The sequence below is a fragment of the Ambystoma mexicanum genome, chromosome 3p, assembly GCF_040938575.1.
Source record: "Ambystoma mexicanum isolate Mex_15411 chromosome 3p, UKY_AmexF1_1, whole genome shotgun sequence".
Taxonomy (NCBI): domain Eukaryota; kingdom Metazoa; phylum Chordata; class Amphibia; order Caudata; family Ambystomatidae; genus Ambystoma; species Ambystoma mexicanum.
In genome coordinates, this window is record NC_090925.1 from 486,330,314 (window position 1) to 486,357,818 (window position 27,505).

General features: G+C 43.4%; 1 protein-coding gene across 1 annotated transcript in view; it reads left to right on the plus strand.

The window, feature by feature from the left end:
• The window catches only part of ATP9A (ATPase phospholipid transporting 9A (putative)), a 1,385,006-nt gene that overhangs the window by 308,109 nt on the left and 1,049,392 nt on the right, over positions 1 to 27,505 (plus strand). The window contains exon 4 of the mRNA XM_069651153.1: positions 26,471 to 26,579. Within this exon, the coding sequence (XP_069507254.1) occupies positions 26,471 to 26,579 (109 nt within the window). The remainder of the gene's footprint in view (positions 1 to 26,470; positions 26,580 to 27,505) is intronic.

Consider the following 27,505-nt stretch of genomic DNA (forward strand, 5'->3'; position numbering starts at 1 on the left):
TGTCAGGTCTAACACACACTAGGTTGGTTGACAAAACAACAAAGGACATTGGCACTGGATGGGAACAGAGAAGGAGAGTTTGGCTTGGAGAAAGAGGGAGGGTCTAATGCAGTTGAGGTATACTGTGTTCTCTGGGAACGGTCGCCCCTAATCCCATAAAGGAACTTGCTCTCCGATGTGATCCTCCCACTCTGCACGACCTCCAAGCGGGCTATTTTACTGTGGCTGCACCGCCCCGCCCCCATGGCAAAGGTTTCCCCATAGGGGAGAAGGGACGACCTCCACATATTCGTCACACCCTCTATCTGCATATAGTGTTCATGGTATTTGAAAGTCTATGGTCCAAAATACCTAGGGATAATGTTGGCGTTGATATTTGATAATGACAATGTAACGGCAAAAATCAAAGACTTTATTTCCAAATGGTCTCAGTTTTGGCTTTTGGTAAGGCTGGTCTGTTTGTCGACACTTATCCACTTTTTGCTTTCTTGGGTCTTGTTTTTTGCTTTTAGTTATTTTCAGAAGAGTAAAAGGTGATTTGTGCTCTTAATAATTTCTTAGACTTAACTGTCGCGTCTTGGTGAGTGAGGTGGTTCAAAAGCCAAAGAACCACCGAAAATATCAGACAAACTAAACACTCTCACATAGGACTGCGCCAGTTCTGTTTTTTTCATAAGTTTAATTTAAAGAAAAGAAGTCATGTGATTTAAATTTCAGGTTCGATTAAACCTATAAAAAAAAAAAACTGGCGCAGTCCTATGTGAGAGTGCTTTGTTTCTTTTATTTCTAAATGGTCAACTCTACATATGATATTCTGAGACCATCTTGAATCAATTAGAATGGCCATAAGTCATATCCTTCACCTTCTGGCTTTGCTTCCTATCTTCTTAATAGAGGATTTTGTTCACAAAATACTTTGTTCTAATGTTCTAAACTCATTTCTATTGGCTTGTGGGACACTTAGAATACAAGCTGTCCAAAATGAAAATATTATACTACATGGAGTTAGGTCCCCCAATTTTGCAAACTATCCCAAAGCATTTGCCATGTGACATACAATGAGGTAAACACATTATCCGGCTACTGTAAGGTTAACACATTATCCAGATAGTGTGAGAGACCCCTCCAATGGCATCTTATTGAGAGTAACTCAGCCTATGCCATCTCTTTGAAGGTTGGACTAGGGTTGCTTGCTTTAAAGCACCTTTGTTTCAGCACTTTCTTGAAAAGGCTTTTTGCGAAGATGATTTTTCTTTGGTGGGTACTGGAAGTGGTGTATTCTCTCACATGAAGAAATAATCTTGAGCAAGATTCAACGTATAAGGAACAATGTTGGACATGCCACATATGAATGCACACATAGGGCCTCAATGAGCCCCTTGAATGGGCCGTAGTGTTATAAAAAGATGTACAAAGAAGCCGAAATAAGGATTTTATCATGTATTAATTTGGAAAATTGCAATTATGGCACACTTTATGAAATCTTCCCAGATAATCTTAAGTGTTTTCATACTGCAGTCACTAGATAACCTGTCATTATTCACTCAATGATCATGTCAAGGCAACCTACCTTTTTTATATAGTAATGGGGATCTCTTGTTTTCAATTTTATTATTTTTAGGTAAGAGCAAGCACCGTTGGATGGATGTCAGTATCTTACATTAACTCATTCACGTTAGTAGCTAGTTTAAGATGGTCGCCAGCTAACTGAAAGAGCCTTTGCTCCTTTGAAATTTTTAGAACATGACCATAAACAGATATGCAATGCCATGAGGTCATGGCATTGCATACCATATGTGAAGACATCACCCCATCACTGTATGTGCCTGTGCAAGCACAATTTACTCGCACTATAAGTACTGAATTGAGTTAAAACTTGTATACCTCTATAATCTCCCCCTCGCCTTTAAACTGTGGCCTGTCAACAAACAAATTCACCTGAATGTTCAACCTTGTTAAGTAAGGCTAAAGCCTTTCTGTTTTTATATCTAGGTAACTTATTAGGCAATTTCCTCTCAACTTGAAGGGGCAGCATTATTGAATTTGAAGTAAGGCACCAAGTCCTATCCCACTATTATTCATCTGTAAACACAAATATCGAGGGATGCATATTATGTAAATATGTTTCTTACCCCTGCTTGTCTGTAGAAGATTTAAGTAAAAATATTTGATAGCTCTTTAATATATAGTGAGTTTATTTGACTCAAAATATTTTTGGACATTTCAGGTTAATAAGAACTAAGATACATAACATCAGAAAAGGCAAATGTGAGATCCTTAGATCAATACCTTGATCAACTTTTGATGTTGATTCAAGCATACCCAATAGTTTTTTGTAATAAGTCCTTATGTTTATTTATACTCAATGTGTACACATATATCCTTTGACAAAACATTCTTTGTGATTTACTTGTTATAACCTTGCTTCTCTTGGACTCGCTGTATGGGTTATCACAATCGCTATCCTGCACAGTATGATTGACCTGTTTTTTCAAAATAGGGAAGACACATGTGCCAAATTACTTCCAAAATGAATTATTTAATACCAAACTCCACTTAATTTGCTGTGATGGGAGTGCGCACCTGTCAAGGTACTGAAGTAATTGGATCCTGCAGGAGTGAAGCTGGCCCACCTAGTCCCCAAAGCCTGCCTGCTCAACAATCCTGATATAATAAAACTATTGGCCAGGCAAACCCAAGGGGAAATGGTAATGGATAACAAAACAAAGACAAGAACTCCCACTGCAGGTACTTCAGACTGTCTTCACTGGAAGGGTTTTTTGGATCAGTGGTGTTCCTAAAAGAAAACACAGCCTTAAGTAAAATATTTTTAAACTTATGTTTTGACTATTCTATATTACTATAATATGTCTCTAGTTACCTGTTGCCTAAGCTTGCATTGCCCTTAGGCTGCTTCAGTAAGAAATGTTGCTGCTTTTGATGCGGTATATGAAGTTTCTCTTTCTTTTCTCTCTACATACAGCTTATCACTCTCTAAAACAAATAATAGTGATACCCATTTATGTAGTTGTTACTCAGCCTTTTAATATTTCCTTAAGTGTATTTTTCTAAATAATATATATTAATACATTTATTAAATGTAAATACCTTGGATAACTTCCTGAAGAAATTCTAATATTCCGCTGGCCAGTACTGGATTTTCGAAAAATGTATTCTTTTAAAAATTCTCCTTCGACAAAAGGCTTTAGTACAAAAACTCTTGTTCATAACATTACTGACGAGCCTTGAATCCGAAGCAATTTGTCCAAACGAAAGTCTTTTCTTTTGTTAGAGTCCGTTACGAAGTGCGACACAGAGGAAAAGAAAATGATTCATCTCAAAATGGCCGCGACGCACGCGCGACGTCGTAGGGTCCTTTACTCTAACCGCGCGCATAGGATTAAATTATATGCTCCGGCTCCGAACGAAAGCTCGAAACAAAATTACAAAACGTTAGAAAGGTTAAATAAGGTTAATAAAGATTAGACACGCAGCAAAAAACGATCCGCACGCCTAGTTAGTATTAGTTGGTTTTTTAAAAATCTAAATTAAAAAAAAATGTAATACTTTGTCTTGAATCTTCAACTACTCTGGTTTGACCAAATATAATAAAATTACTTGACTTAAAAAATACCATGAATGAACTTGTAAAGTCTTAAGTTAAAATGTCTTTTGAGCAACATCTAATAACTTTCTACATTAAACAACGGAATTGCACTTAGCTTAGTTCTTGTTCTTCAATTGGTTCCTCTGTTCAAACAACTGGTTCAACTGGAATACTCTGATGGTAGATTTCAGCAACTTCTTTCTTGACTGAGAATACTAAGGTAGAAATTGAACTAAAACAAAAATTCTACACCTAGTGAAATTACACTATAGTTTTATTTTAACTGGAGCTAAAAAATGTACGACCTACTCTAATGAATACTTTAATGAAAGGCAGTTTAGATTTGTAATGAACATTCTAAGTGACATCACAATACTGCCTGCTGAAAACTAAACCAATCACTATTGGGATAGTGTTCCTCCATCTTGGCTTGGGGACATGTCATCTTTCTAATGAAAGTTAGTTAAGGAACAAGAAAAAATGAATTTAACTAAAACAGAAAATGTTCTAGTTTCTAAACAGAATGTATTTAATATTTTAGCCACCTGAAATAGTGTTTGCAATATCCTATTCTCCTAGGAACCTTGCTAATGTGAGGTACAGAATGTGAAAACCTGACAGCACCGCCCTTCTGGAAATCCCTGACAACTTCAAAAGGAAATTGGTAAACACTCATCTCTCATTAGGATCAAAATTAATAACCGAGAAGTTGAAAGAATTGGGTCTTTACGAACACACAAGATGGGCCTTTTACCTTTTGAAATGGCTTTATTAAGCCAGTTGGACAGTTCTGTGCAAGGCAGTTCGCTCTCTATGATGTGAAATTTGGCTGAAATATCTATTCTAGAATTGTTGGGATTTGAATCAGCTTTGGAGGGCATTGCATAAATCCACTGAATTTGCCACACTTAGGGGGCGTACGAGTCATTGGTTTTCAATGGTCAGAACGTGGCCGGCTCTTTAGCTGTGAACTAGCCTCTATCACTGGGTACAACATTTGCTATAGCTACACAGTCTATTGTATAAGAGTGAAACGTTGTCGAGCCAGATACATGTCTCGCATGTTACCCAGCGATATAGTCACTTTTCTGCCCCCACTATCCCCTCCCACCATTCATCCATCTTTGCTTTTCCCATTTCACATAAACATTGCAATGCTCCTCTTGGTAGATGTGGTTGGTTTCTCCATTTAAAAAAACAGTTGCTCGGGATGTTTACTGGCTTGCTGGCACACTATCATTCAGACCCAAGTTACATCACTGTGAGTAAAGAAATATTGCTTCTTATAGATGGCATTGCACTTCCTTCCTAGTAATTTACTCGGACAAAACATTTTTGGATGTTTTATTCTCCTTTTAAATACATTATGTTGATTGTGACGAATCATGGAATGGTGTCACGTCTCCTAAAGGAGGAGCCCTTGCCTGTAAGGCTAGGGTGGTGCGGGCGCTATCTAAAATTCCCCCTCGGGTGATAACATGCAGGAGGACCTTTCAGCGAAGGATTCCCCTCTTGGAGATGAGGATGTGCATTCTAGGCCACACAACCCTGATTCCATTCTTTTCTCCATCAGACATCCCAAACCTCCACCACTCGGCACTCCTTCCCACAACCACATGATGTATTACAATACTGCAACCTATGATAGCACTGACATGAGTAGGCCCAGAGGGAACATGAAGATTACACCACTGAACCAGAAGGAGTGTTAGTTTTCCACAGGGGCGGGACCAACAAAGGAAAATAAAAAGTGAATAAAGACTCAACAGGAAGTTAAACTTGCTAGTCCAGGCCCAGAGCAACAGTGGTGGTGTAAACTGTCAAAGTTGGGAAAAAGATAGAGGACGCTGGTGTGCAGCTGTGGGAGTCCTCGTGGGTTCCAGAAGGAGGTGGTCCACCAAGAAGACACAAGAACAAGAGCAGTGGCGTGACCTCATGGAGGTGGGCCGTTTGGCTGGACAAATGCGCCAAGACCACCAAGAGAGGGCCGCAGAGCCGCTGCGGGGCCAAAGGAGAAAACCCAGACACCAGTGAGCCTGAAAGAGACTGACACCCATCCCAGTAAGAACCAGAGAAGTGCCCAAGACGGCTCAGAGGTAAAGGGGAGTACAGGCAGACTGGTAGGGACAAGGGCTGGTCAGAATAGACCAGAGGAGGTCTATACTTTATCCTGGGATTAAGGTGTGCCACTGAGGAGAGCTTCCTTGTCACAGTGGCAGTCATGAGACCCCTGACCCAAGTAAAGAGAGTTAATGCATCGGAAGAGACCTTTTTTGTCACAGTAGCAATCACAAGACCACTGGGCCAAGTAAAAAGTCTTTGTGCATCGGAGGACAGCTTCCTCGTCGCAGTGGTGACAGTAAGTCAACTGACTTCCAGAGATGGGCCAGAGACCCTAACCAGTGTAAAGCAAGCATCTGAGGCCAGGAGTGTTTCCTCATCACACTGGTGATAAGTGCACTGTTCACCAGAGACCGGTCGGAGACCCCAACTATTGGAAACCAAGCATCCGAGGAGAGCATCCTCATCACAGTGGCAGTAATAAGCCCACTGAGCACCAGAAAAGGACCTGGGACCCCAAGAAAATGTAACTGAGGATACAAGGAGAACTTCCTCCTCGCAGTGGGGGCACTAAACCCAGTGATCCAGTAAGGAGGATTTGGCACTTTGCTAACACTATAACAGAGTGCCGAAGTGTATGTCAAGCGGAAGATTGTGAGCAAGAGCTTTATAGACTCTGGGAGAAGGGCTAATGCTCTTGGAACAATACTCTAAGACGCCAGGGGAAGGGAGTCATTCCCCCTCCTGGCCTTGTTGTGAACTGTGTTAAATAATAACAAGAGAAGGGAGTCATCCTCCTGATCCTGAACTGGGAATTGTGCTAGAAATGCCAGTCAAAGGGAGGCTTTTCCCCTAATTATATTGGAAACTGCATAGATCTACACCAGGAGAAGGGAGATAGTCCCCTGGATGTAGGATTGTATAAAGACTGTGTGAAACCCACAAGCCAGGGGAAGGGAGTCATTCCCCCTGGCATTCTTGTGGCAAGAGAACGTTCTTTTAAACACTATGCAAGCATCAGGAGAAGGAGGACATTCTCCTGGAGAAATAACTTTTTGTTAGATTATCCTTTAATTGTAGTGTGACGTGTGATATAAATGGAGTAAAGTGGACAAATCGGATAGCAGATGGCTCAGACTCTGTCAATACCAGGCTGAAAGACGATATGAAGGGTTAATTATTCTGTCAGAATAATAAGAGTAATGGACAGGTCACTGGACCAATCAGGAAAGAGCTTTTGTGAAAAATGATGGTCTTGTTTTTTTTACTGTGTTGCCAGGAGGCAGAGGAGGAGGATTTGAAGTCTGACCGTTATGAGTGGGCTTACTGAAGATATACGAGGAATGTGAAGACAGCCTTTCATGATGTTGGAAAATATAGCGTTGTGCCGTTGCACTGAAATGAACATTGATTGATAAGTTGTTGTTATAAGCGATCCTTATAAATCGCTACACTGTTCGTTCGTGGTTCGTGAGAAGACTGAAATCAGCGGCGCTTACTACGCAGGGAGGTAGGAGATGACAGCGCTCCGAGGCCGCATGGCGTATTATATCTGATCTTAACATCTGATCCGAACTGCGGAGACGCTGACAGAAGGAAGAGGGAGAAGCCGAGGTGTCACGCTCGGATGAACAGCTGAGCCGAGCTGCGGAGACGCTGACGGAAGAAGGAGGGAGAAGTCGAGGTGTTACGCTCGATTGAACAGCTGATCCGAGCTGCTGAGACGCTGACGGAAGAAAGAGGGAGAAACGGAAGGGCCGTGTTGGACTGAACAGAGGGTAAGAGCTGTGACGGTATCTACTGAAGCAGGAGGGAGAGAACAGCGGAGCTACGCTGGGCTCGTCAGCTGTTCAGAGGTACGGAGCAAAGCCGAAATCTGTATAAAGAAGAAATACCGGAAAAGAAGGAACGTCATAACTAAAGAAAGAGCCTCGAAGGAAAGAAGTTAAGATATCTATATAAAGAAATAGATTTAAAGACTTATAATTGAACTTTGTCAAGGAGTAACAAACTATCAAAGAAACCAAATAAAAGTTACAAAGAAATGTTGAACACAAGATGAATAAGAACTTACCTGCAGAGATATTATCAGTCTCACTGGAAGATTCCATTTGCTACAGGAACTTTCTTCACGAGTCACCACGTATCCTTTGATCTGAAAGAAAAGAAAGTTTGAGTGTTAGTAAAAGTTGCTTCGGAAGCAAGTTGACCCTTACTTACAGTCTCATTGTGGTTATTCACGTTTCTAACGTTACTATTTATCACAGACGGATAGAAGTAGGTTGTGACACAGGACGGTGGAGTTTGATTTGATGGACATTCGGACAAACCCTTTGTTATTAATTTTGAGGCAGGGAAACCCTTCTTAGACGTTAGGGATAGTGAGGGCCTTTTTATGCACAAATAAGTCTATTATCACCACCATGCCGCATTTGAGTCAGCTTCCTTCTTCGACACCCTTACATGATTCACATATATGAGGTGTGAGGGAGACAAGTTATCACAGGTAGACACTGATACAAGAGCTGCAAGTTCCAAAACCTTTATTAATGGTTTAAAAGGGGCTAGAAAACTCCTATCTTCCCCTATAATTTAGATGGGAGTATTCGCAACCATCAAACAAAAAGAAAATACAGTCCCAGTCAGTCTTTAGCCAAAATAAAAATGGACTATACTAATAAACCTAATGCCTGCCCTCTTTCAAATACAATACATGTGTAAAGGGAATGTGTACTGAAAAAAGGAAAGTCAATGTTCAAAAGAAATGTCAGTATCGCCGGGTAAACTCCCTTACCCACATTTTGTAGCACGGGGTAAGGTGGCGTACTTGGACCTTGCGACACGTACTGGCTTCGGACACAAGGATTCAGTTTGTTTCGTGGACCAGGGCCCACTTGACCTTCCACGAAAAGTCACTAGACAGTTCAACAAAAGTTAATTTCCTTCTGGTTACCACAATTCAGTAAAGTTTCCCTCTGTCGTGCTCAAACCTTTCAATCACAATTTGTGGGGGTTCCCTTCCCCAAGCTTCAATCACACCCTCATTGGCTTCCCTCCGTTGGGCTCATTACTCCGTTCACTTTCCTTCCACTGTCGAAGACTTTAGAAATGGCAAGGCTTTTGCTATTACTTCGGCATGACCACTTCGTCCTTCTTTCCTCAACCGTCACTTTTTCCCTCCTAGACCAAGGCCTCTTGGTAAATTTAGTTTCGAGCACAGTACTTATTTCAAAGTTATCTCTCATATCCAGGCTTCCCTCTGCCGGGATCAAACCTAACAGTTCAAATGTATCTGAGTTTCTTTCTCTTCTCACCGCTTCTACAGCATCTACCGTTCTACCGTTTCTCTCTCGCGTCTTATCGGCACATGCACAACCTTCATTCGTCACATACTGTTGCCATCAAGTTTCCATTTACACAGACCGGACTTTCATTGCTTTCATCAACTCACCGGCTGTGTTAATTCTTTTTCGTTTTTTTGCGGTTTTGATCCTGAAGTCAAGACTGATGCCACAACTGCCGCTACACCTCCCCAACTCTGCCGTTCACCCGTGAGGGTGGCCGGTATCTTAAACATCACAGCTCGTTCACTTAACTTCTGATGGGTCTCCCTTGGTCAGGCGCAGACCCCTCCTTTACTTCTCACATGGGTCTCCCGCGGTTAGGCTCGGACCTCTCCTTTACTTCTCACACAGTCTCCTACAGCCGGGTTCTGACCCTCCTTTTCCTTTGCACTTGGGTCTCCCTCAGCTGGGCTCGTACCCTCTCGTTTTGCACAAGTTCAACCATAAAAAATGTCTCTGGACTTCAAGTCCCAAAATGCACCCCTAAAACAGCATTCTGGCAGTTTTGGGAGCTGCAGATTTTAAATAGAATGTTTCCTGAGGTCAGGGTCTCACCACCTGCCCTTCAAAGTTCTGGGCTTTCGTATCTGACCCAGGGGAGGAGCTCTGGCTTGGGCACTGCTAAGTGTAACCCCAGCTGCTCCTGGTTTGGCTCCCTGGAGACAGAGCTCCCTCGCCATACTACAGCCTTTCCTGTACTCAAAGGCTCAGTATTTTGGCAGTCCTTCTTCATCCAGACCGTCAGGGTTCCTCCAGCGGCAGTAACTTCCTCCTGGCCTCTGTGCTTCCTCCAGCATCCCCAGCTCACTCAGAGTGTACCTGTCAGCTCCTCCTTGTATAATGGCTGGGAGGTTTAACAGGAGTCCGGTGTGAGTGGTTGCCCAAATCTGCCTGACTTTGTTAATGAGACAAGATGGAGACTTCCCATAGGAATGCATGGTACATTGGTTCCTATGGGTAATATTTAAAGCTCTATTTTGCATCTTCCTCGTCCCACTGGTTTAAAGAAAAAGCAAGGGGGAGGAATTATGGAAGTTGTAGTGTTTCGTAGGGTTTGTGGAAAAATCATAAGAAATGTGGTTAGGAGAAGGGGAACAATGTTGCTGCTGTAAAACATAGGGTGATGTATGTGCTCTCCTTTTCCTGGATCTCCTACACCTCCCTTTGATCTTGGCATCTGTTGGCATTCGGGAGGGGGCAACAGTATAGGATTTATTAATGGTGTATGACATTGGAGATAATGTCTGGGAGGTAGTAAGGAAAGGAAAGGGGGACAACATGTCTCACCTTGGGACGACTCCTTCCTCTCTGGTTCACTCCTTAGGTTTGGACTCAACAGCAATAATCCCTCCCTAGCCACCCCCGAAGAGGATACCAAGGGGGTTAATAGGAAAAACTCCTTGGGTTTTTCACAGAGGTTATTCTTTTTTAATTTTACTTTGATCAACAATTTTCTTACATTTTCTTTAAAATGTTATCTCTGTACAATTGCTTCCTTGGTTAGCTCTGCTCTACTGTTTCTTTGGGAGCTAACAACAATAGAGGTTATATAATCTGCATTAGTACCCAGCAGGGGCGCAACCTTGGCCTTTGTGAGGAAGGCATGGTATCAACAGTAAAACCGACACGACTGACCACAGTTCAAGGGTGTTTATTGAACTTCAAAAAGTGTTTTAAAATCCCCATCTAATCCTAAATCTAAAAATGGGAGCAGGCTATGACCATCAAATAGTAACGCAGGCCTAGTGGTGTCTTGTCAAAATAAAAGGGCCTATACTAATACACCTATTGCCAATCCTTACCTCTAAATACAAATGGTGTGGGAAACAATGTAAAAGAAAAAAGAAGGAAGTGTTCAAGAAACAATATGTCAGGATGTACAGGCCGTTAACCTCCCTCCGCCACGTTTTCAGCACAGTCTCCGGCTACATGTAGCCCCTTCTCTCCGACCCATGGCAGGCATCTTTTTTAAGTTGTGAAATGGCATATGTGCCCTTACTCAACTTTTAAAAAAAACCACTATTAGTATCCCGGTACAATGTGCTGGGATACTAATAGCAATATTACCCTTGCAGGGGGGCATTACCTAATGCCCCCCTGCTTTGGTGATATTAATTAATTAATTAAAGAACAGATAACTAAAATATAACTGGATTAGTTAAAGAATCTGTTATTGTTATATATTATATTTATCATTGATGGTAGTAAGTGGTGGGAAAAGTTGGGGTAGCGGCACATTTATGGCCTGATTCATGGAATTATTTGCGGCAAAACGCAAATTTGCGCGTCTTTCTGCCCGAAAATTCCTGTTTGAAGTATGGGGATTTTCGGGCAAAAAGGCGCACAAATCTGTGTTTTTCACGCAAATAATTCCATGAATCAGGCAGTTTAAGATGACTGATTCTTATGATTTTAATTTGCAATTCTTTTTCTTAGTAATGATGTATGCAATAAGTTCTAATCGGGATGAGCATCACTATGTAACTGTAATCGCAAACTACCTTCTCCGTGTTCACGTGGGTATTCTACAAACTTAAGTTTAAATGTTTTATCTGTTTTTTTAAAAGTTATATAGCTTTGGAAGAGGAAGCCCTGACCGCAGTCTTTGTGCACAAGTTATCATTATTGAAACATTAGACCGTAGACCTTGTAGTTCTGCACAGTCAATATTTCTTATGGAACGTATCTTAAATGTTATGTTAAATGTTATGTTAAAGGTTCTTATACCACGCACTGTTGCCACCTGCGTGGTTTCTTGGCACTCTGGCAGATCTGTAATACTAGGAGGGCGGTGGGTATGTTAGTAGGATTGAGCGGTAAAAAGAGCAAGAGAGCTGTGATGTGCTGTTGGCAGCTTCAGTTTAAATACACCGGTCACTGAGCGTAGTTGTGTATTTTGATTGGTGTCCACTATGTGGTGCTGGGCGAGATTATCTGTGGTGTTTCATTGTTGTGGTGTTGCGAAGTACGTGCAGTTTGTGGTGCTGTAGAGATATGGTTGAGTTTAGTTCGACCATATGAGCGTCACTGAGCGTAGTTGTGTATTTTGATTGGTGTCCACTATGTGGTGCTGGGCGAGATTATCTGTGGTGTTTCATTGTTGTGGTGTTGCGAAGTACGTGCAGTTTGTGGTGCTGTACAGATATGGTTGAGTTTAGTTCGATGTTTCAGAGGAGTATGCAGATTAATGAGTTTTTAGTTCGGTTTGTTAGTGGTAGTATATTTCCTACCCCACCTAAATGCGACATATGGCTGACTAACCCATTCGGGCCATATGCAACATATGACAGACTAACATAATAGGGCTAAATGCGAGATATGTCTGACCAACACAATTGGACTAAATGCGAGATCTAGCTGAATGACATTAGTGGTCTATGTTCTAGTAGGTAATAAGAGTGGTGGGGCTTTGCTAGAGTACAGTAAAGGCTGTACTCCTCGCCCAGCCCACACTTACCTTATCTCTCACTGCTGGTTGACTGCAGATATTCTTATTTTTTGTCAACTATGTTGAAAAAAGAACTGCAAGACAAAACATTAGTCTTATTTTCTATTTTAGGTATATCGTCTTTACGCTTTCTATATGACTAAAGTCTTTTGATTTAGCTAAACATAGTAGGATTTTCTAAGGACAGGTAAATTACCTTACTTTCATAGGTAGGGATTGATGTGTTGAGACCCAAATTAGATTGCTGAGGGTAACATTACATGTCCCTCTGATGTATTTCTGCCCAGTAGTGTAACGATATATTGGGAGACCAGACTTGCCACAGAGAGTTCTCCCCTCTCCCCCCCCCAGCTGAGAGGACCCACAGCACACTCATTTGGTTAAGTTAGCCCTATTTGTGGCTCAAATAGAGGCACGTAGATCCTTCCCCCTGTGCCAACAATGAGCCAAGAACCAGGCCAGGGTATAGAGAGAATATATATTTATTTAAACAATAAGTTCAATTAAACTTGCACTCAATGTTAACACGCTCACTGCCTTCTGTGTGGCACAAAACATCTTCAAAAATGCACGGTTTCCTTTTTGTAACAAACAGGTAGGTATTACTTGTTTAGATTTAAAACAACTGCACGGTTTGTTTGTTTTTTAAACAGATTACACATGCAGCCCTTTGTAGGTGCCAATTTCCTGCAAACTTGAAAATGCTGGCAGTTTTGAAATCACACAGCCTTTTGAAAATACTTTTGATTGATGGAACCCTACTTCTTTCTTCACCCTGAAAAGCAATACAACATCTTTATGCTATCAGGGTCACTTACTCACTCTCAGGAAAGAGTGTATATTTTTCAATGGCCAATTAAAATTGGTTTCACTTTGCAAAGCACTTCTCCCCCTAGCACCAAAAACCCAGGCATCAGTTCTATGCAGCACCCCCTATTTAAAGGCCAACTCTAGGGAGTGGGGACAGTTGGGAATTTCGTTTTTGGCACATAAACACCCCTGTGTTTAAAGGCAAGGTTTAAGGAGTGGTGACAATTGGGAATTTCGTTTTAGGATAAGGGAACCCCTTGAAGTAAAGGCAAGGTTTAAGGAGTGTGGACAGTTGGGAATTTCATTTTGAGACAAAAACACACCTGTTTTTTTAGAGAAGTCTAGGGTTGACAGAAACAAATAAATGCACCCCAATTACTAAGTGACTATAACTTTACTTCCTGTTAGGAAAGAGGGCAAAGGTTTCAAACTCTTCCGAGCTCCTCACTGCGTCAATCTATTTGGAAGTTAATTACATTTATATTCAGTCAAATATGCTAAGGATCTATAGAATTTACCCCCGCCCACTATTAAGGGAATATATTAAGAATGGGAGATCCCCCACACATTTGGGGTCATTTGGATAAATCTACTTACATTGGAAACCTCTGTTTTTTGGCACTCAGGAAAGACGGCAGGGCTCCACTTTGGGATAGCACATGGTCTGGTCGAACATTTATTTAGTTCTCAATCATTGGGCCTGATCAGCTTTAGGTTTTCCCAGGTTCTGTCTCCAAGACAAGATGAAGTCTGCATCAATTCTGAGCCCTCTTCATCCATGGAAAGTCAGGCAGCTATGTTAGGATTCGCCCAGATGGATTATAGGCAAGCCTCCTTCAAGATGTTTAGCAGCTCTCCCTCCAAAGATGGTTTTTAGGCCGGTTGTTTCTGCATTTTTCTCCCTTCCCAATAGAGCAAGGGCTTTTTACTCTATAAGCCACACCTCCACTTATTACAATTAGGAGGGGCCAGTTTATTGGTTCTAACTTTTCATCTGATGATTCTCCTCTCTTCCTCCTCCCAAGATACAGCCCCTCCCTGCCGATAGGGCCTTGGAGTTCTATGATTTAAGTGATGTGAAGAGTCATTTACAGTTTATTACATGTTGGCTTTTGCACTCAAAAAGTCCCTTCATGGCAAAAATTAGTAATTTACCAATAAATGCCATTATACATAGAAATCAATGTTCCCCTAATCATGATATGTGGAACTTACTTTCGTTTCGGCAGGTTATTGCACGTGCGTGCTAAGGTTTTCAACCTTTTTACGATGTTCCTTATGTCACTTTCAGCAAGACACACACTCTGCATTCACAAAGCCGCTACGCTGTCTTAAGGTTTTGGGGCTGGCATGTCATTTTTCCAGTGTGCTCTTTTCCATCAGACCAATGTATTTTGCATTAGTGGCATAGCCCGGCCTTTCAGTTGTGATATTCTGGGGCTGTCACTAAACCCCACAGTAGTCTGTTGTCCAATTCTTGTTATCTCTGAACTACTGGCGTATTGAAGCCACCTCAGGGGATACTTCGCACAAGGTAGAATCCAATGATTACACATGGTTCATTGTGGGATGCCGACATTGATCTCGGAGCTTATTGGTTAATTACAGAGACATGTTGCAACTTGGATAGGCTATGACCTGATGTATCAGTCTGATCTATTTTTCATAACACTGTTATTGTAAATGATACGTTTTCATACATCTGCTCTATGGCACATTCAAACTGTATTCGCACAAATATTTAATTTGTTTATTACTGGAGTGTTACTTGCCTCTAGAAATAAAGTACTGCAAGTCGTCCAAACATTGTTTACCCCACACTATAGGACCTTTCATAACCTATTCCAAGGTTTTAAAACTACTTTGAAGGGCCATCAGTGTATCCCACAGAACACTTTTACTATTACTATAGGCCTGTTTGCCTTCTCAAAATAAGCCAGTTCGTTTAAAAAAAAAAAAATGATAGGGATTCTGTGTGGAAGCGAAGGGTCGTAAAGACCTAAGGGAATTTTTGGATTTTTAATGACTCATCCGGACACAGATAGAATTACTTTTCATTTATTTTTCTTCCCTACACTGGATGGGTCTGTTTAATGAAAGACAAATAATATCAAAAATGCCAGCAGACCTACCCTACAAGAACCTAAATGTTATTTATTTAGATCATAAACATGTACAAAAAGAATCATGCTAAAAATATTTCAACTGTAACAAGAATTTGCAAGTAGCAACAGCAATACAGAAAAATGCTAAACAAATCAAGAGGGGTCCAGGGGAGCTATTACCAGTTTATATTCAGGTAGCGGGCAAGCCCTCTGATGACTGCTACCTTTGTTTTCATTTTTGTTTTTAAATGACCCCTAAACTCGACATTAGAAAGAGAGAAAATACTATTCAAACAGTGACCAGGCCGGCCCTTCCAAAAGCATAGTACCTCTTTTGAGCCTATGTATTCTTGTTCCCTGCCGCTAACAATGAAAAGAACTTTCCTGATGGCTAGTCCATCTGCATGCCGTGTGAGTGAGCTGTGGGAACTCTGTTTAGAGCTTTAGTTTCTGGTCTTTACAAAGGAGAATGTAGCTCAGAGTGAGAGCCTTCTTCCTGGTGTCCCTTGTGGGGACGGACAGTCTGGAGACACCTGTGACCTCCCCTTGCACACTTGCAAATCTTCAGTGGTAGATACAATTATGCATCACCATAAAAGTATATCATTTTGTGAAATGTCAGATCTGCAATGTTATTTTCGTTTTCAGAGTAGCAAGTATGACAAATTAGTTACAGACTGAAGCAGAAAAAAACAAAGACCTATGTGTTTAAAAAAAGAAAAGGAAGTTGACTACAGCATCATCAATTATCTTATTTACTATGATGTATTTCACTTTTCATATAACTTGTAATGTTTACTTAATTATTCTTAACTTTCAATAAAAATCAATTAACTTAAAAAAAAAAAAAGAAAAAGTATATATAAATTGAAATTCTAATAGTTTTCTTCGGAAACATTGTTTTTTGCACCTTTTGTGAAATCATTTAGAACTGAGCTCCCTTTCTTTTTTTTCGCCCTTGGTATAGTGCTGTGAGTAAAAGGGGGCTCATACCGCTTCTACGATCTCTAGCGGGGATTGGTTATAAGGATGTAGTAATAAAATTGCTTGCTCTTGCAACACTTGTGGCACTGCACAAACTGATTACGTATGTCAAAGAAGCTTTAATGAAAAGGCTAAGATGATTGCAGCTATCTTAACTTATTTCAAGTGTCCTCTGATTATATAGACAACCCCAGCCTAGTAATGTTACAATGTAACTATTATGTTGCAATTGTCGATGCGCCATTACCTGCTGATTTTTAATGGTTTTCAATACATTTATTGTATTTTACGTTTGTTGTATGCATTTCTTTATATGACGTGAAGTGCAATAAAGTATTCATGATGATAAAATGCATTATTGATGATTACTGTAATGCCAAAAGATGTGTTGTCGGGCCCAGAAGTGTCGTGCACTCTGCTGCGCTCACAAGGAGCACCCGATTCAGAGGTTATTGGAGAAGAAAAAAAAGCATGTACTGTTGTAAATGTGCGTTCCTTTGCACCATTTCAGGGCATCTGAAGGCATGGATGTTGGAGTATGGTGGATGGTGTGGCACACATAGCGCACACATATCCTCAGTGGGATTTGCAGGTGTAATTTGAATTATTTGCTACCACTATCGGCACGATTTGCACTGTTTGTCTGGGAGTTCGGATTTTTTCTCCAAATTCAATAAATAGCAAAAATTGTACAGACACATATAGGGTCTGATTTTTTTTTTTTTAAGCGTTTCCCAATTGGATTGTGCCATTGTGAATCGCTATTTTAAATCAGGCCCATAGCCTTTGAAAAATGTCAACTGTAATACGCTTCCCCTGTAGCGTTCCCAGACAACAATAAAAGACTGTTAGGCAGAATCCTGTGCAGTGCCCTTAGGGACCACTACACACAATTAAGACTACAAGTGGTAATACAAGTTCACCTTTGGTACAAGCCTGTACTACTAAGTCAGAGTGGTAGCAGTGGCAGAGCAACCAGGCTTATCTCAAGAGTATATGAGCAGTAGCAGAGATTACACAAAGGGACCACAATTACTGTGACTCAAGTAAACACTGACTCAAGGTTTTTGGTTGAAATGTAAAAGTACATTTATTTTAAATCATCTGTTCGTAAAATACTTCTATTAAATTAAAACCACACTTCAAATACACTACACACAACCAATTCCCCTTGTACAGAACAACTCAAGGTAAGTACCTTAGGATTTGACAGACCGGTGTTATGAAACAAAGACGTTACCGGGAATACATATGCGATCACTTTTTGACAGTAATGACAGTTCAGTCTTACTAAGGATACGCGTACCTCCGGGCAGAAATGTTACCGGAGTTAAAACACTCTTAGCACCTGAGTTACCACAAGAGAGTTGGGGACAAAAATCATAGGCAATACTTTTGTCAAGGCAGACAGAATCAGAGAACACTTTCTAACAAGAAGATAAAAGTCAATAGGCCTGTGCCAGTGTCAAGTGGAACAGGGTTCCTGTTGTCGAGGATCGCACAGTCGGACAGTTCACGATTCAAGGTTGCCAGGAGTACTTGGATATTGTCAGAAGAGGAGGCAAAAGTTATAAGAGGGAAGGAAGATGAGGACAAGCCTTGGATGAGGAGAAGAGGGGTTCACCCTAGTTCCTCGAAGTCGGACACAGTACCTCATTCTTTGAAGAAGCTGGTGCCACAGCAGTTGTTCCTGGTAGTTTCATGCAGGCTCATGGTTCCTGGTGCTTCAGTCTTGGGGACAAGAAGGACGACGTCTGGAGTGATCTGCACTACCCAGGTATGAGGCCAGCAGCAGCGGCGGTGAATAAAAGGTGCACTCCTTTAAAACAGGAGAGGCTCTTCAGATGGCTATCCGGACCACTACAGCAGTGTGCAGCGATTTCGACCACGAATAGGATCCTCTGGCTGTGGAAGATGAGCTGGTTGACCCCACCAGGCTCAAGGGAAGAAGACTCCGGACTGGAACTTGTCATTGAAGGGTAGATAGCTTAGGACTGCAGCAGGGCTTAACTGGAACTCGGGGTTGTAGCAGTTGTCTTCTTCTCTGCTTCTCTTAGGTTCCTTGCAGTTCCAGTGGCGACTCTGACTTCCAGCCCAAGAGTCCTGCCTTTTATGCGAAAATCCCCCATTCACACAGCCTGGCTGTCAATCACACAGCAGGGGGGTTGTCCAGGCCAGACAACCCCTGCAGCCAATGGACACAAAGTGCGACTTGGGTTTCCAAGGATACCCTGTGCAGTGGGTGACTACACCCCTCCCTCACATTCAGCCCACCTAGACACCCAGACGCCAAGAGAAGGGCTTCTTCGCAGAAGCCCGCCAAAAGACGGTGAACAAAGAAGGCAAACATGGTTTGCCACGCAAAGCAAAACGCAAGAAGGACTTTAACAAAAAGAAATGGCGAATAAAACTGACCGGAGCCAAAAGAGTATTTGGTCAAGCGGGTTTATGTTTGAGGCTAATATAATAGCCTGGAACAGTACCACGTTTATATAGTATAATCGCGGTAGAAAAGTTAGGGTAGCTACGTTAAACGAGCAAAACAAAGCTCAGAGAGGCACATACAAAAAGGGATAGGAATTAACCCTTTCTAGTGCTCCATGTAAGATGGGGTGCACTGGGTCTGTAGGTTTTAAATGACTACATAAAGTTAATTACAACTTTACATGTTTCTGGGGGACAGTAGTCAGTCCCAGAAAAATTGAGTCACTGGGAAGCCTAAAAGACAACCCTGTGTCACTGCACTGAAGGTGCTGTGTAACACACAAAAAAAGTGGGTCTCATGGAGTGGTGTGCTCCAGAGCCCAAGATCACACAAACAGTAGAAATAAACATGGCAAAACACATGTAAGAGTGGGAAAAGGATCACACTCTTACCAAGTGAAAAAAATAAACTCCAGAAATCCAGCAAAGCTGCTGGGGCACTCACTATGTGGGGGAAATTAGCCATAGAATGAGAATTCTCCCTAACAAAGACTTTCTATTTATATTTAGCAGCATACAGCGCATGAATGGCACACAGTTCTAGTTAAACTCTAGATGCTATTGACATGTTTTGAACGTGTGCGTAGCAAAGGTGATATCTGAGAGTAGAGTAGGAACATTATTCACCATATGAATGTCTCAGGAACTGAAGGCATTGATTTGCACCGCCTGTGTCCTCTTTCATTCTTTTGAAAGTGGTGGTAATTCATATGTACTGCCTTTTTTTCTGCTAAAGATTAGAAGCAGGTGGATTATCGGTAAGTGTGTCTGTGTCCTCTTGTGCACTTATGTCACGACTCGCTCCCTTCGCTCCCGTTCCCGCCACTTGGGGGCATGTTTTGGGGCTTATTCCTTGCTGGACATTTCCTCCGAACCTAATGCCACAGTGCTGTAATGAATTGGGAGCGCTAAATCCCTGTTTTCCAAACTACTTCCCTTCCGGATCCATTCCAGGTTTTTGGCAGCCAGCATGCTTCTTTAACCAAATGACTGTGCTTCCCAGAATGCCTGGCCCACTGCTCCACCTCCACCCTTGCAGGACAAGGTTGGGTGGAGGATAGGCAACACCTGTGGTTGCAGGTGCAGCAGTCAGCACACCTGAGGCGTGTGCTCGTTAAACAGCTTTAAAAGCCTCAGTCTCACTTCAGTCCAGCGCTGGTCATCGTTTGCAGTGTTCCTGTTTTTGACTAGTCCCTGGTCCCTGGTTCCTTGCCTTTGTACCTACTTCCTTGTTCCTGTTTTCTTGTTTCCTCCGCCCTGAATTTCGGATTCATGCGCTAATTGATTTCTGCTCCCTTGATTTCCCTTTTTGTCTTCCCCTGTTTTCAGGCAGCAATTCTCAGTGCTTTCCCCTTTTAGATGCAGCCCAGTTTGTCTGTGTTCTATATTTCTTTGACTCTGTCCTTTGCTGCTGTTACCCATTTGCCTTAGCCTTCCTCTTAGTTTAGTTTCCTGTCTTTTCCTTGGAGGGGTAGGGAGAAGTTTGCATAGGTTATTTCGTTTTTCCCTGCTCCTGATCCTTACTTTCGAGAGGATCCATTCCATGTTTTCCATTGCACTTCTGCATCCATTTCCCATTTGATCATTAGGTGTGGTGTGTGGTGGTAGCTAGCTCCTGTGTGAATGCTTATGTTTTCCCCACTATTTGTAATCCCTATTCCTACTTAGGTATTTAGTTTTCATTGCAGCGGATCTCGCTCTGCTGCCTTCCAGTCTCCGCCCTTGTCCTGCCGGGCTCTCCACATTGCAGCGGATCTCGCTCTGCTGCCTCCCAGCCTCAGCCCTTGTCCTCTGGGCTCCCTGCCCGGCAGCCTGCCTCATTCCGGCTGCCTTCAGCCCTTGTCCTCTGGACCTCCCTACTTCTCCCATTGCTGTTATAGCCTTTCTGGGTCCCAGATTCATCAACAGGATTCGTGGGCTAGCTGACATTCAAGAGGTGTATCTCGTCCTCGTGAGTACAGTTCCTAAGTTCCCTTATGTAATACCATCAAGAGTGTTAGTACACAGATCCTGTCATTGCTGGCCCTCCACGTGGGTTTAGCGCTGTCAGTACCTGTAACAGCAATTGGGGGTAAGGCGCTTGCCGACTTTCCTCGCGGTCAGGTGCTTACCCCACATCCCTTTTCATATATTGGTTTTGATGTCACACTCTATTTTGCACTCCTGGGTTCTAGCATACCTGAGTCGTTGTTCCTGGGTGAAAATTTCCCTTGCCATATTCGCTGCCTTAGTACTCGCCTGACTAATCCTGACAGTATGACCAGCCCAAAATTCCCATTGAATATGGCAAGTTTAAGAAAGAAAGGCAGCAAGACCTCTAACAAGTTTGTACAGAAAGCTTCCCCTACATTTACCTGTGACAATCAAATCACTAGTCCTGACTCCAATGAACTCCTTGTCACGAATGGGCATTTACGTGCAAAGTATTTTTCCCATAGGATGGCACATCCTACATGGCCTGATCCTAGTTCTATCTTTGGTTTTGATCCCGATTCTATGTCAGCACAAGCCTTAGCCGCAGAAAACAACACACTGTTAGACTTATTATACGAGAGTACCTCTGTTGTTGAACCCCATGATTCCAGTTGTGCTTCACCTCAGATAGAACAGTTTCATGGTACAAACATAACGAATGGAGGGGTTCCTTGCATAACTTCAGTTTTCTACCCTCAGTCCAAATACTTCTTTGCACAAGTACATACGGTAGTCCCTAATGTCAAGAGGTCTAAGGTCAATAGATTGCTTAAGGGTAACACAGACCAAGTTAGTATGAGAAAGTATAAATCTCAGAACCTGAAAGCAGTTGAGGATAATGCACAATCGGTGCACATCCAGATTGCTAGTGCAGGATCCAGCCCTGATGCCACTATGCCTCCCCCTGTGCCTACTGATAGTGATGTACAGTTAATGCAGGGCATGCTAAGAGCTAAGCTTGAGGAGTTAACACAAGAATTCATTTCTTTACAAGAGGAGAATAAGATCTTGCACGCATTCCTGAATACACCTCAGACTTTATCCATTGATGTTGATGAAGTGAACACAGTTCAGCCCCTGAGTGCAGAGACTTTGGTAAACCATGATAATTGCCAATATGTTAGATCTATTGGAAGTGAAAGTCTTTCTTCTAGCACAGCGCTCAATCTAGGCACAGTTTCTAACAATTGTTCTGCTGATTGTCAGGGATTGCAGTTAGCTGAAGATTTACAAGCCACTCCTTTACCTAAAGTTTCCTGTGTAGCAGTCTGTCATAATTCTGAGCTAGCACACATACAAGCTTCTGATCTCCAAACACAATACACAAAGGTGGCATACACAGATTCAGTCACTACAGTAGGCTTAGGTCCTGCTCTTGATACAGCTGCTGAGACTGAAGTAGATGTTAAAGCTGATGTGGAAGACGATCTTACCTCTGGGTTCACTCTTCCTTCTGCCAATTCTGATCAATACGAACAGTCAGAGACGGTACGGATTTCATGTTCTGATGAACTCATTCCACAGTATACAGAACCAAAGGACCAGCAGGCGATTCCTGAACTGTTGATTGTTAATCTGCCTCTTTCAGAAGCTAAGACAGAGGAATGGACAATTGACGAAATCCTGATTAACAGAGACTTTACTATGGTGATTCCACTGGTTGATTTTGACTTCCACAAAGAAAGAGACTCTGTGTCACCCACTAAAGAAAAGGACTGCAAGGGTACAGTTCAGTCCTTGGTTACTGGAGCCAAGGAGTCTAATGCCCTAAAGGTGCCCTCCATTCCTGAGCCACTAATGTGTCTATCAACTTCTGAGACTTCTGTGTGTCCTCCTACAACCATTGACTCTTCTATGATCCAATCCACAGCCCTGCAGTCATCTTTGGTACACGTGTCTTCAATCAATGAACCGCTGCCATGTCTGCCATTTAATCAAGAGCCTCCACCATGCACGGGGTTAGTCCCAAAGACCCTGACATGTTTGGATTCAGCTACCGAGACGGCTCCAACTCGCATGCCTTCAGCTTCAAAGTTTCCTCTGGCCTGCCTGTCTTCAGCTACAGTGACTCATCCAGAAGATCATCCTTCAGCCAGAGAGCCTCCGGTAGTCCATCATATGTGCATGTCTTCAGTTCCAGAGTTTATTGCTTGTTTGCCTTCAGTTCATGATACACCGGTATCCTGCTTAGCTTCGCTTCCAACATCAGAGGTATACCTGTCTACACCATCAGATCCTGCTATATTTTCTACTGCTCCAGACAGTCCTCCTGAATCCCAAACATTTACTGTCGATGAACGTTTAGATTGCCTTTCTTTTGCTTCAGGAGGAGCACCAGAATGCCTGCCTTTTCCACAAGACGATTCTCCCAACTGCTTCACTTTAGCATCAGAGCCTCCTAAAAATGCAGCATCAGAGTTTGAGACTTTTGCCAGCTCCCGCTTCAGAGTCATCAAGCTGGACCAAGTGGTGAGTCAGAACCACTCACCTGGGTGTGCACAGGGGGTGGTGCAGACCGGCGTATTACCTACAGAACTTGTGCAACAGAATTCCGCCAAGAAGCACCAGTTGGGTGCTAGTAGCCAAAGGAAGGGAATGACTGCTGCAGTTCAAGATGTGTCTGTTATTGCTCCTTCTGCGAGTGTGCCTGAAATACCAAGTACTGTGTCTATCACTCCTATCAGTATGCCAAACGTCCCTGCTGTTGTATCCAACGTGCAACAAAGTGGCTACACGACTGTCACCAGGAGTACCAGCCTCGTACAACCCATGGGACTTCCAGGCATCCAAGGCGTAGAATATGTGCAGTCAAACCTTAATCATTTTCAACCACAAGCCTTTTCCCAGATGGATGACAGAAAAAGATCTGAACCTCTACCTCAGCCGCCACCTTCTCTAATGGCTGAACATGAACATTTCCTGAAGCCAGCAACTTCCTCACCTCCCGCATGTCCGCTCTCGGCAGAAAGGCTAACAGAACTTCTACCATCGTCTAAGGCAAGTTGCACCAGCCTGCCTCCCTCCTCAAAGACTTACAAGGGTCCACTCCCAGTGACTGAGCTTCCTGGACCTTCCAACTCTGCTCCAGGTCCTGCAAGTTCTTCATGCCTTTCTTCGAACCATGAGTCTTTTCCTCACCAGAAGTCACTGTTTCCATCAGTATCACCTCCAAAGACAACACACTCCTATCATGGAAGCCCATCTGCCTTTGCCCACAAGCCACCATTTCCATCAGTGCCACCTCCAAAGAAAAAGCACTCCCATCATGGAAAGAAGAAGTCTCGTACGGGTGGCGGGCACCCGAAGAGGGCCGTAGGAGGGGGTATACTGTCACGACTCGCTCCCTTCGCTCCCGTTCCCGCCACTTGGGGGCATGTTTTGGGGCTTATTCCTTGCTGGACATTTCCTCCGAACCTAATGCCACAGTGCTGTAATGAATTGGGAGCGCTAAATCCCTGTTTTCCAAACTACTTCCCTTCCGGATCCATTCCAGGTTTTTGGCAGCCAGCATGCTTCTTTAACCAAATGACTGTGCTTCCCAGAATGCCTGGCCCACTGCTCCACCTCCACCCTTGCAGGACAAGGTTGGGTGGAGGATAGGCAACACCTGTGGTTGCAGGTGCAGCAGTCAGCACACCTGAGGCGTGTGCTCGTTAAACAGCTTTAAAAGCCTCAGTCTCACTTCAGTCCAGCGCTGGTCATCGTTTGCAGTGTTCCTGTTTTTGACTAGTCCCTGGTCCCTGGTTCCTTGCCTTTGTACCTACTTCCTTGTTCCTGTTTTCTTGTTTCCTCCGCCCTGAATTTCGGATTCATGCGCTAATTGATTTCTGCTCCCTTGATTTCCCTTTTTGTCTTCCCCTGTTTTCAGGCAGCAATTCTCAGTGCTTTCCCCTTTTAGATGCAGCCCAGTTTGTCTGTGTTCTATATTTCTTTGACTCTGTCCTTTGCTGCTGTTACCCATTTGCCTTAGCCTTCCTCTTAGTTTAGTTTCCTGTCTTTTCCTTGGAGGGGTAGGGAGAAGTTTGCATAGGTTATTTCGTTTTTCCCTGCTCCTGATCCTTACTTTCGAGAGGATCCATTCCATGTTTTCCATTGCACTTCTGCATCCATTTCCCATTTGATCATTAGGTGTGGTGTGTGGTGGTAGCTAGCTCCTGTGTGAATGCTTATGTTTTCCCCACTATTTGTAATCCCTATTCCTACTTAGGTATTTAGTTTTCATTGCAGCGGATCTCGCTCTGCTGCCTTCCAGTCTCCGCCCTTGTCCTGCCGGGCTCTCCACATTGCAGCGGATCTCGCTCTGCTGCCTCCCAGCCTCAGCCCTTGTCCTCTGGGCTCCCTGCCCGGCAGCCTGCCTCATTCCGGCTGCCTTCAGCCCTTGTCCTCTGGACCTCCCTACTTCTCCCATTGCTGTTATAGCCTTTCTGGGTCCCAGATTCATCAACAGGATTCGTGGGCTAGCTGACATTCAAGAGGTGTATCTCGTCCTCGTGAGTACAGTTCCTAAGTTCCCTTATGTAATACCATCAAGAGTGTTAGTACACAGATCCTGTCATTGCTGGCCCTCCACGTGGGTTTAGCGCTGTCAGTACCTGTAACAGCAATTGGGGGTAAGGCGCTTGCCGACTTTCCTCGCGGTCAGGTGCTTACCCCACATCCCTTTTCATATATTGGTTTTGATGTCACACTCTATTTTGCACTCCTGGGTTCTAGCATACCTGAGTCGTTGTTCCTGGGTGAAAATTTCCCTTGCCATATTCGCTGCCTTAGTACTCGCCTGACTAATCCTGACAACTTAATTATTGTAGCAGTAAATAGCACATCGTCTCTGACCACTCTGAAATATCATACAATAGAACAACAGACTCTGCAGTCCATCCATCATAATCTGTCCCGCAGGTGACCTCAGCCTGTGCATACAGTTAATAGATAACTCCAGATTATCTGGGACTTCTGTCCTGGGCTTTCATTTCTCCACCAATTGCATTCTGGGATTTATCAGGGCTTAAGTACAAAATAGAGCCAAGGGCTGTGCTAGGGTGTCCCTGGTGTTGTATGTGCGCCAGTGCAGTACTTTTCAGAGCTCTCAAGTTTCCCATGGCCACGCGTGAGAACGCCACCTGGAATTCTGGTATTTTTAGTTTTCCTAAAAGTCAAGTGGGAAACAAAAAACCTGCAAGTCACAGAATCTAAAGGAGGAGCCCCGACTTGTGTGGCCTTCTAATGCATTGCCATGGGAGATTTTAGAAGGCTGTACTTTTAGGGGTGACACGATAACGTGCACAGCTGGTGCCAGGTCGTGCCCGGTTTGCAAAGTGCATAGGATAATACAATATTTTATTCTGACCGCATATTTTTTGGGTGAACATCTGGTTATGGAAAAAGGTGCACACCGTCCTTCAAAATCTGCTGCTTTGTCTGGGGAAATGCGAATTTTTCTGCTAATTGCAGTCCATGACAATTGTTTTGTGTTTGCCTGGCATTCCTTCTTGAGATTTAATTGCAATAACTGTTATGGTTTCTATCTGATCAGTAAAAGTGGGGCCGAGTGCGGGCTGCTGTCCGGCCCGCATTGATTAGTGTCACGCAGCGCTATAACTCTCAGCAGATGGCGCCCATCTGGTTCTCATTCTCCCTTTCTCTTCCTCTGCAGGGCTTTGTGCTGGCGGTCACCATCATCCGCGAGGCCGTGGAAGAGATCCGCTGCTACATGCGCGACAAGGAAGTCAACTCGCAGATCTACAGCAAGCTCACAGCGAGAGGTCAGCTCCTCGGCTCCGGCCCCTTTACCTCGGCTTGTTACATCCTGTGACTGGCCGCCGCCGCAGCGTCGGGGGCTGCAGCTCAATCAAGCCCCGCTGACAGCTGGAGGGAGAGCGGGTTCAGGGCGCAGGGGCCTGCAGGCGCGTGGCCTAATTGGAGCAGTGTTGCTTCTGGCAGTGGCAAGCCCCTTCTGCGCTCCTAGCTGGGCAGCAGGGCACGCCGTTTCATGGAGTGTTCCCACAGCACTTATATCCCCCCTGGAATTAATATATCCTGAATGCTTTGCGTGCACGCGTTGAAGCTTAGTAAACCCAAAATATCAATTTAAAGTAGCGCATTTACTGTTTTTCAGTTAGGTGACTAATCAGGCTAGGTAGTCGGAGGGCAGGGCTCGAGACACAACATCATTTGGGATGGAACATCAAGTGTATAAGAAGAGTAACATTTGAAAGTATATGTGAGCCGTGAATTAAAGTAAAGGGCAATGCAACCTCTGACCCTTTGTGTGTTTTGGTCTATCAGCATAGCCAATCGTTCAGGGAGCTCATGGGATATGGTATGATATTTTATTTATAGCGCGCCTATACACAAGTGTTTGAAGGCGGGACAAGGCATGGGAGGGTAACAAGGGGGAACAAGACAACAATCTTACTGGGCCCAGTGACATTGAGATCACGCAAGTGCATGGAAGGGAAAGGGGAAGACGTGTAGGACATATGATCAACAAAACTCAAACAAAACAAGAAAAAGGAAGTGCGGCCAGCAGGTGGCAGTGCAAGGGTTACGTGGAGGCAGCAGGTGATTGGGTAGTGCAGGTAAAGGGACTGTAGGGTAACCGATACAGCCCCAAGTGCAGGGTTGCCAGGCAGCGGTGCATGTGTGCAAGTCTGAAGTTTGATTTATTTGTAAAGCGCACCAGGCCCGT